Source organism: Amblyraja radiata, chromosome 4 (genome assembly GCF_010909765.2).
Source record: "Amblyraja radiata isolate CabotCenter1 chromosome 4, sAmbRad1.1.pri, whole genome shotgun sequence".
Classification (NCBI taxonomy): Eukaryota; Metazoa; Chordata; class Chondrichthyes; order Rajiformes; family Rajidae; genus Amblyraja; species Amblyraja radiata.
The window spans coordinates 35511308-35522628 of record NC_045959.1 but is presented as its reverse complement, the minus strand read 5'-3'; the positions used below and the strand labels follow the sequence as shown (position 1 = coordinate 35522628).

Genomic DNA, 11321 nt, shown 5'->3' with positions numbered 1-11321 from the left:
TCATATGCTGAAAGAATGGAACGACTGGGCTTGTATATACTAAAATTTAGAAGGATGAGAGGGTATCTTATTGAAACATATAAGATTATTAAGGGATTGGATATGCTAGAGGCAGTAAACATGTTCCCGATGTTCGGGGAGTCCAGAACCAGTGGCAACAGTTTAAGAATAAGGGGTAGGCCATTTCGAACGGAGATGAGGAAAAACTTTTTCACCAAGAGAGTTGTGAATCTGTGGAATTCTCTGCTGAGAAGGCAGTGGAGGCCAAATCTCTGGATGCTATCAAGAGAGAGTTATGCCCCTGTCCCACTTAGGAAACCTGAACGGAAACCTCTGGAGACTTTGCGCCCCACCCAAGGTTTCCATGCGGTTCCCGGAGGTTTTTGTCAGTCTCCCTAATGGTCGAAAGTGGTTTCCGCTTCTTCTATGTTCTGGCGATTATTTTTACAAATTCAAAACCGACCTAAAAATAGGTTGCCGTTTTAAAAACAGGTAATTTTTTAGTTGAAGGTGGTTGCCGGAGGTTGCGGTGGTTGCCGGAGGTTGCAGGTAGTGGAAGGTAAGATCTTCCAATACCTGCAACTTCCGGCAACCACCTTCAACTGGCATCGCAATCGGCTTCGACTAACAAATTGCCGATTTTTAAAAACGGCAACCTATTTTTAGTCGCGGCTGGATTTGAATTTTTTGAAATAATCGCCTGAACATAGAAGCGGAAACTACTTTCGACCATTAGGGAGACTGACAAAAACCTCCGGGAAACGCACGGAAACCTTGGGTGGGGCGCAAAATCTCCAGAGGTTTCCGTTCTGGTTTCCTAGGTGGGACGGGCATTAGATAGAGCTCTTAAAGATAGTGGAGTCAAGGGATATGGGGAGAAGGCAGGAACGGGGTACTGATTGTGGATGATCAGCCATGATCACATTGAATGGCGGCGCTGTCTCGAAGGGCTGAATGGCCTACTCCTGCACCTATTGTCTATTGTCTATTATAACTGAACTTCCCTATTTTTAAATTCCAACCCATTTACAATAAAGGCCAATAAGCTATTTGCCCTCTTAAATAAAGATGGCTGATGAACATGACAGTTGTGTTCCTCGGTTACTTTGTGTTATAGAAAACCATGTTAAAAGAAAATAGTTGTGACAATGGGGAATAGGGAGTTGGTGGCTAGAAAATTTCAAATGCACAATAATTTAATTAATTTTCAAAAACAAATGTAATTTAATAGCTTTAACTTTATGTTTGTTCCTGGTAGATAAAATTACTGAAGGCTGAACGGTATATTGTTTAATAAAATATCATGGCACACATTTCATGAGAACTAATTGCTTGTTGATGTCAATGACCACATGTGGTGAAAATGCCAGACTATATACTTTAGAGAGAATTATATCTGATTACTGCACGGACCTTACACAGAAACTGACACTGTTTTTTTGAGTAATACAACATTTTTTCTGCTTGTCAATTTCAAAAGTAAGTTTTCAAGGAATTATTTCGTTCCTGAACAAAATCGCATTATAATCCATTCACTCCACGTAATCCAAATAGTGTTCCTTAATGTATCAATCGCTTTATAACCAGTTTGTGGTATCATGGGCGGAAATCGCTTTTAAAACATGGCGGGGGACATAATGAGGCCTAACATCTAGGACAGGAGTCGGCAACCTATGGTCCACGGGCCGGATCCGGCCAGTAACCTGAAATCATCCGGCCCGCAGGCATATATTTTTTCAATTAGTTTTCGTGACCTGGGAACTGCAGCCAGTACCGAGGCACGCAGGCGACCTGGGAACTGCAGCCAGACCTGGGGCAAGCGAGCCAACCTGGGTGCTACAGCCAGACCTGCCAGCTGACCTGGGCGCTACAGCCAGTCCAAGGGCATGCGAGCTGACCTGGGCATTACAGCCAGACCCGAGGCACGCGAGCTGACCTGGGTGCTACAGCCAGTCCCGGGGCATGCGAGCTGACCTGGGCGCTACAGCCAGACCTGCCAGCTGACCTGGGCGGTACAGCCAGACCCGGGGCATGCAAGCTGACCTGGGAGCTACAGCCAGACCCGGGGCATGCAAGCTGACCTGGGCGTTACAGCCAGACCCGGGGCATGCAAGCTGACCTGGGCGCTACAGCCAGACCCGGGGCATGCAAGCTGACCTGGGCGTTACAGCCAGTCCCGGGGCATGCAAGCTGACCTGGGCGCTATAGCCAGACCCGGGGCATGCAAGCTGACCTGGGCGTTACAGCCAGTCCCGGGGCATGCAAGCTGACCTGGGAACTGCAGCCAGACCCGGGGCATGCGAGCTGACCTGGGCGCTATAGCCAGTCCCGGGGCATGCAAGCTGACCTGGGCGTTACAGCCAGTCCCGGGGCACGCGAGCTGACCTGGGCGTTACAGCCAGTCCCGGGGCATGCAAGCTGACCTGGGCGCTACAGCCAGACCCGGGGCATGCAAGCTGACCTGGGCGCTACAGCCAGACCCGGGGCACGTGAGCTGACCTGGGTGCTACAGCCAGACCCGAGGCATGCAAGCTGACCTGGGCGCTACAGCCAGACCCGGGGCACGTGAGCTGACCTGGGTGTTACAGCCAGACCCGAGCCACGCGAGCTGACCTGGGCGTTACAGCCAGACCCGGGGCATGCGAGCTGACCTGGGCGCTACAGCCAGACCCGGGGCATGCGAGCTGACCAGGGACTGGCTGTAGCGCCCAGGTCACAAAACATGAGGGGGATTGTCTCCCACCTCTCAAAAACATGGAGGGACTGGTCCCCCCCAGGATACACTGTATGCAACATGCTCGACAGCAGAATTGCAGTACTAGGTGTACATCTCTGCTAATTTTGTGTGAATCATTCACAAGAACACCTTGATCCTCCTGTACTTGATTAGTTTGCAGTATTTTGTTAACAATGATCTCTCTTTTAATTCCTCTTATTGAAGTACAGGACCTCAAACCTCCGGCAATGAACTTAATTCGCCAAGTTTTGCCCTCCCACTCAATCCTATCCAGAGTGATAATGTTCTCATCACAAATTGCCTTCATGCCTATTTTTGTGCAACCGACAAACTCAAATGCCTTACAATCGAATGTTACTGATGAGTTATGACCTTCTTCACAACATAAAAAACAGGATATTATATTCATACTGTCATGAATTATGCACAGAATTTGCCAAAGGGTAATAAAGTAATGAAATTAGATAAAAGATTGAAAGAAAGTCACTCCAGTTGATATTACTTTCATAACAGCAGAAGTTGAAGAAAGACGATGAGAGTGTTGAGATACCCGTACAGCTCATATCTATACTGACGCTGATAAGAATTAATATTTTAATGTCATAAGAGACCTTTGCATCAGTGCCAAATATTAAATATGCCATGAATCTGTTCAATATCCATACCTTTACAAACAGGTCTGTGGTCACTCCATGCTGCAAAAACCTCAGCAATTGTCTGGCAAGTGATACTTTTGGATCCTTGCAGAACAAAATCATTATCGCAAGTAAATTGGACTGATGATCCAAGACTGTGGAGAGAAGCGACAAAAAAAGTCTTAAATTCCTAGTTTTTACATGTAATGGCTGCAAATTTAAAGTGAACACAAATCTGACATGATTTTCATAATTGAAGTCTAATCCACAAACCAAGTTTAAAATCTCTAGAAATGGGGGAAGAAAAACACTTTGTATGCAATTAAAACTGGAACAGTCGTGCATCTACAACTAGGGTAAACATGAATTAAATGGTTTAGTGCCAGAGCAAACCAGTTGAACCAACTGAATTGATTTTCATGAAGTTGTATGTACCTTGGAAAACAGCTATCCATGTTAAATAGAATCTTTTATGTAATTCTTGAAAGTGGCATGCACCTTTCCTATTAAGCAATATTACCTTTGAGCCAACATGCACTTTAGTTTAGAGATATAATTAGAAGTATTGTACAATAAAAAATAACTTCATGTTTGCAAGGTTTTAATTTGAGTATTACAGGAAATTGGCAGAAGTTCTTCAGAAATTCCAAGTTGTGTAAATATTTTTTTGGTAAAATGTGCATTTTTGAAAATGCTGTGTACTTGAGCAGAAGGTTAAGAGGAAGTGGAGAGCTCAATAAGTTAAATTATTTATCTAAACAGTGAGAATTTTGGTTCAAACCTATGAGGGATGTTGTTGAAGTCAAGAGGAAACAGATTCCACTGTCAGAAGAATTAATTAGTTGAGCTAATAGGACTAGATGTTTTAATCCCTGTAGTAAATCAGCACCTCTTTATATTTGCAGTGGGATTGGAGTGGTGGAAGGTAGGGTAGGTACGCCATCGGGGTCATCAGGTGGGCACCCTCCTTCTTTGACGTTTCATTGATAATCCCACAACATCTCCAGAGGGCTCAACGGTGATAACTGGCGTCCGAGTTACACCCCCCTCAGTTCCATACCCGCCTGTCTTCATCTTGCAGCCCAATTGTTATCTTTCCTTTTAATCCAAAACCAATTGCTGTTTTTTTTCTGCTGAATTTAACATAACCATTGCTTGTTGGAGGGAGCGACCCCTCACCCCCATTTTCTTCAATAGACTGGTCATAGATGTAGCAACAAATCCCCTGCATCCCACTTCTACAGGGAAAGTCTTGGTCTTCCAGCCATTCTGGGCAGCTTCAGTTGTCAGTTCAGAGTACTTGGTCTTTTTCCCCTCATAAGCTTCTTCAACACCATCTTCCCATGGAACTGTCAATTCCACAATGTATGCCAATTTGGCTGTTGTGGACCACAGAACCATGTCTGGCTGGAGAGTTGTAGCTCTAATGTCTGGGGGAAACGCAAGCTTTTGACGAGTGGAAAGGATCGGGGATGTGCAAAGATTTGGGGAGGGGGGGAGAGAAGGTGGGGAGGAGGGGGGGGGGGATGGCAGTCCGACCAATGACAGAAGGGGGAGGAGTTGTACAGTTTGTTAGCCACAAGTAAGAAGGATCTCCTGTGACGTTCTGTACTGCATCTTAATGGAAGGCACACCTCAGGTTGACCAGTGTGTCATGGTGGGGGTGAGCTGTATTGTGCAAGATGCCCCTCCAAGACCACCTTCCATGAATCCAACTCTGACCCCAGGATGGAGCCAGCCTTCCTGTTAATCCTATCGGAGTCTGCAGCCTTCACCCTGCTGCCCCAGCATATGGCAGCGAAGAAGATGGCACTGCCACCACCGATTGATAGAACATCCACAGCATCTTACTGCTAACATTGAAGGAGCGGAGTACTTAATCCAGCATTAAGTGTCTTCGTTTGGGAGTCATTCAATCCCAGTCTGTCAAAAGGTCAGGCAGCAGGAGACACCAGTCCTACATAAAGCAGTTCTAAAATCTGGTGTAGATATAACAGCTGGAAGATTAAATCTGTGAAGAGTTGTTACCACTATAATTGTCTCACATACAATCGATTACTGTCAGAAGATGCATGGATTGGCAGAGTTGCTCACCAACCACCAAACCATGGTCTTACCCTTACCCAGACAGCACTTCCCTTGGCCTTTACATTCAGAGGCATCTTGACTCACAGAGATTCTTCACTGAAAGTCTGGAAGCCTCCATTCGAGTGAGAAATTAGGAGGAAACAGTGCTGCTGGCTTGGTCTCAAATTCAATAAATGCCCATATCTACATTGTATTTATTCACTGAGGCAAAACAGGAGAGAATCAAGATTGCCAACTCCTGGAACTCTATGCATAACATCAGATACAAGAGCAAGAGTAGTCTATCTGACCCATTGATACTATTTCTCTACTAAAATATGTTAATAATATTTTCAGCACAATTGGGCAATGCTACTAATTTTCTCCATATATTTTGAATGCAGTTTTTCAGTAGAGTATCTTTAAATGTATTGACATAAAAAGCTAGAGAAACTCAGTGGGTCAGACGGCATCTCTGGAGAAAAGGAATAGGTGACGTTTTGGGTTGATATCCTTCTTCAGATCCTCAATGCATGGCAGAATTACATCAGCATCACTTCACAAAAACGTCTGCATCTAATTCTCGCTTTTGATTCCATAGTTTAATTCATCAAAAAAACATTTTAAAAATCCATGTTTTTACTCCTCAGCTATTCTATTGCACTAACACTAGGTAGAATCAATGTATTTGTGATATCCTGGCCCCATAGCAGAAGGGTCCACGTCGCGGGGCTGGAAACTGGAAGTATCCCGAGCTAATTCTGCTACCACCATCATCTATTGCAACAAGTGAAAACATGGAAGATGTACACGAAAGAAGAAGAATGATATCCTCTGGAACACAGGAGAGTATAGCACAGGAATAGGTATTGTGCCAACCATGATGCCAAATTAAACTGCACATCTGCCTGGACAAAGTCTTTCTCCCTCTATTGACTAATGGCAGGGCCTCGCTGCCTGTCCCGTTGAGTTACTCCAGCATTTCAAGATTCAAGAGAGTTTATTGTCATGTGTCCCAGATAGGACAATGAAATTCTTGCTTTGATTCAGCACAACAGAATATAGTAGGCATAAATACAGAACAGATCAGTGTGTCCATATACCATTATATAAATATATACAAACATGAATAAATAAAACAGATAAAGTGATAATAAACAGATAATGGGCTATTAATGTTCAGAGTTTTGTTTGAGTTGAGTTTAATAGCCTGATGGCTGTGGGGAAGTAGGTATTCCTGAACCTGGTCATTGCAGTCTTCAGGCTCCTGTACCTTCTACCTGATGGTAGCAGGGAGATGAGTGTGTGGCCAGGATGGTGTGGGTCCTTGATGATGCTGCCAGCCTTTTTGAGGCAGCGACTGCGATAGATCACCTCGATGATAGGGAGGTCATGGCCGATGATGGACTGGGCAGTGTTTACTACTTTTTGTAGTCTTTTCCGCTCCTGGGCGCTCAAGTTGCCGAACCAAGCCATGATGCAACCGGTCAGCATGCTCCCTACTGTGCATCTGTAGAAGTTAGAGAGAGCCCTCCTTGACATACCGACTCTCCGTAATCTTCTTAGGAAATAGAGGCACTGATGTGCTTTCTTTATAATTGCATCAGAGATGTGCACGCTCAGGAATTTGAAGCTCTTGACCCTTTCCACCATCAAGGGGACTGTGGGTCCCCAACCTACCTCTTCCAAAGTCCACAATCAGTTCCTTGATTTTGCTGGTGTTGTGGGCCAGGTTATTGTGCTGACACCATTTGGTCAGTCGGTCGATCTCTGATATACTCTGACTCGTCCCCATCAGTGATACATCCCACAACAGTGGTGTCGTCAGCGAACTTGATGATGGAGTTCGCACTATGAACAGCTGAGCACGCAGCCTTGAGGTGCTCCCGTGCTGATTGTTATCGAGGCTGACACCTTTCCACCAATTTGAACAGTCTGTTGTCTGTGGATGAGGAAGTCGAGGATCCAAGATTCAAGATTCAAGAGATTCAATAGAGGTTATTGTCATGTGTCCCTGATAGGACAATGAAATTCTTGCTTTGCTTCAGCACAACAGAACATAGTAGGCATTGACTACAAAACAGATCAGTGTGTGCATATACCATTATATACGTATATACACACATGAATAAATAAACTGATAAAGTGCAAATAACAGATAATGGGCTATTAATGTTCAGAGTTTTGTCCGAGCCAAGTTTAATAGCCTGAGGGCTGTGGGGAAATAGCTATTCCTGAACCTGGTCGTTGCAGTCTTCAGGAATGCTCTCTTCTGTGCACCTGTAGAAGTTAGAGAGAGTCCTCAAAGCACTTCATCACCACCGATGTTAGTGCCACTGGTCGATAGTCATTGAGGCACGTCACCTTGCTCTTCTTGGGTACAGGTAAAATTGATGCCATTTTAAAGCAGGTGGGAACCTCAGACATCAGAAGTGAGAGGTTGAAAATGTCCGTAAAAACTCCAGCCAGTTGGTCCGCACAGGTTTTTAGAACACGACCGGGTATACCATCAGGTCCAGGCGCTTTTCGAGGGTTCACCCCTCTGAAGGATTTTCTGACGCCGGCCTCTGTGACTGTGACTGAAATACCTTCACAGCGAATGGTGGCTCGAGAAAGCACATCAGTGTTCTCCCTATCAAAGCGTGCGTAAAACGCATTGAGCTCGTAAAACGCATTCAGCTGCTGAACATCTGTCTCATCCTCCAGCTTGGAGCAAAAGTCCCTTTTGGCCTTTTTGATGGCCTGACCAAGGTCGTATCTGGCCTTCTTGTAGACCACTGTATCATCAGATATGAATGCCCGGTGTCTGGTCTTCAGGAGAGTGCAGATCTCAAAGTTCATCCAAGGCTTCTGATTGGGAAACACTCGGAAGGTTTTTGTAGGGATGCAATCCTCCACACATTTCTTTATGAAGTCTTTAACGGCTGTGGCGTATTTGTTCAGGTCCGTTGCCGAGTCCATGAACATTGCCCAGTCTACAGGCGCCAAACAGTCCTGGAGTTGTTCCCCTGCGCTTCAGTCCGACCTGAAGTCCTGCCCGTCGGCCACGTTTCCGTACACAATGGAGGCCTCCCCATAGTTTCCAGGCGCTGGTACAGGGATTCCCTTGCAGATGGCAGCTCCAGCTCTGATTGGGGATTCCCTCCCAGACGGCAGCTCCAGCTCCGTTCCGATTGGGGATTCCCTCCCAGACGGCAGCTCCAGCTCCGTTGCTCCCGGGAAATCCTGCTCGTCGGCTCCGGTGGTGTTTCCAGGTACAGTCTCTTTGATTCCCAGTCGGGTCGGGTTCTCTCCAGCTGTCCAGGGAACACTTGCAGTCGGTGGCTCCCGCAGAGATTGCGAAATCACTAGTGCTTTCAGATGTACTAGCAGCTTTTCTGTTACGGCGCAGATTTCTGCCGTTTTTCCAATCAAGGTAAGTTGCTTGTTGCTGTAAGTAATCTTCTTCTGTTTGGCTGTTAGCAAAAAGTCGCCGCTGGCAGGCACCATCTTAGGTTGTTAGGTTAGGCAAATCTTTTGCCTAATTTTGTGTCTACCTTCAACTGCAGCATCTGCAGTTCTTTCCGACACCCCTGAACAGCATTGATGCACAGAGGGATCTTCTGGTCCAAGTTCATAACTCCCTGAAAGTGGCAATGCAAGAAGAGAGAGTGGTAAAGAAGGCATATGGTATGCTTGCCTTCATTGGACAAGGCATTGAGAATAAGAATCAGGAAGTCATGAGGGAGGTTTAGGATTTGGTTTGGCTGCAATGTGGAGAAAACATGCTCCCGATGTTGGGAGAGTCCAGAACCATGGTCCGCAGTTTAAGAATAAGGGGTAGGCCATGTAGAACGGAGATGAGGAAAAACATTTTCACCCAGAGAGTTGGAAATCTGTGGAATTCTCTGCCTCAGAAGGCAGTGGATGCCAATTCTCTGGATGCTTTCAAGAGAAAGTTAGATAGAGCTCTTAAAGATAGCAGGGTCAAGGGATATGGTGAGAAGTCAGGAACGGGGTATTGAATGTAGACGATCAGCCATGATCTCAGTGAATGGTGCCTCTGGCTCGAAGGGCCGAATGGCCTACTCCTGCACCTATTGTCTTGCGTACAGTTCTCGTTACCCCATTACAGGAAGGATGTGGGGGCTTTGGAGAGGGTGCAGAGGAGTTTTAACAAAATGAAGCCTGCATTAGGGGGAATTAGTTATAAGTAGAAGTTGGGCAAACTTGGATTGGTTGCTTTGGATTGTCAGAGGCTGAAAGGAGACCTGACAGAAGCAAATTAAATTTTGAGAGGCATAGACATGGTAAAGATTAAGAGCCTTTATCTGAGGACGAAAATATAAAATACTACAGGGCACAGCTTTAACGTGAGAAGGGCAGTTTAAAATAGATAAGTGGGGAAAGCTTTTTTGACACAGATGGTGGTGGTTACCTGGACATCACTGCCAGAATTGGTCACTGCAGCAGTCTTTTGGATAGGCATTGGGGTGATATGCATTACGTGTAGGTAGAAGAGGGGTGGTCTTGGCATTATGTTTGGCACAGATATTGTGGGCTAAAGCACCTTTTGCTCTGCTGTACTGTTCTATGTTCCTGTGCTCTATACTTCAATGTTCAAGATATTTGGAAACTTATAATTAATCCGTCCACTCTCTCTCTGGAGCCACTTCGTTCATTTGAACCATGCAAACCATGAAATCAACAAACTTTCCCGGGGCCAAGGAAAGAGCGTTCACGTCGCGGCCCTGTTTCAACCAATCTTTCCACCACCACGCACAAGAAGCACAAGAAGCGCAAGACAGACACCATTGTGCAGATGCCGAGAAGTGTGTTCAGCTCTGGCTGAACAACTTCTAACCTTGTGTGTGGACTCGATAAGAAAAAGAAGAACAAACTTTCCCACAATATTTTCTCTTACATCGATTTAGTTGCATTCATTTCAATGATCGTTATTGGCGTTGCACGTGGAATTCCAGAACCCGCAAGTTCTTTATTTCAATTTGAAATCTGTGTTTCAATAATATGTGTTCAATGGCACATTCCCAATCAGTGCAAATAGTTTGACAATTATTTACAATATCCGGCAGAAAAATAAAAACTCTTCTAAACATAGTTCAAATATTTAATGAGACAAACCCACCCACCACCATCATACCACTTTTTGCCAAAGATAGACACAAAAAGCTGAAGTAACTCAACGGGACAGACAGCATCTCTGGAGAGAAGGAATGGGTGATGTTTCGGCTCAAGACCATTCCTCACACTTTTCCAAATGCAAACAAAAGTGGGCGTATCATCCATGTGCACGATTACATGGCTTTGTCAAGCAGTGTTTGTTGTTTTACTGCCACAGTTCTTGCACAAGTTCGAATGAATGAATGGGGACGGTTGATGGCAAATCCCCCCCCCAAGTTTTGGAACCATTTGCATTCCTGACATATCATTACAATTCACAGAAATGCATAAAATAATTGGTTACCTGAAATCAGAGCCAATTCTTACTCCGTGGTCAGGCTCTCCAGGATCTGGGCAAGAGCTGGATGCTAGCTTTATTCTTCCTTCATTCACTGCAAAATATTATAAACAAAGGAACATGAATTAAGAACATAAGCAGAATTTTTTTTTCCATTAACACTCCTTTTCAGTCATCTCCCTTGTATTGTACTTAGATCATAAAATTATTGCAAAGTTTGTGAAACAAATAACGATCATCTCAGTAAGATATTTTATTTTGTGTAAACTGAAACATCAACATAAATTATTATAAATGCACAAAGCAAACAGCCTTCTTTTCTCATAATTAGTCATTGAAAACACAAAACCTTCCAAGCAACTGATCTCTTCAGAAAAACAGTCACAGATCTGAAGTTGCTAACTAAAGAGAGTATATGTTTTTA

The 11321-nt window shown here is 44.8% G+C and overlaps 1 protein-coding gene across 1 annotated transcript in view; it reads right to left on the bottom strand.

Annotated features, from left to right (window-relative positions):
- The window catches only part of csmd3 (CUB and Sushi multiple domains 3), a 751933-nt gene that overhangs the window by 727807 nt on the left and 12805 nt on the right, over positions 1-11321 (bottom strand). The window contains 2 exon segments of the mRNA XM_033020379.1: positions 3403-3527; positions 10904-10991. Coding sequence (XP_032876270.1) covers positions 3403-3527; positions 10904-10991 — 213 coding nt within the window.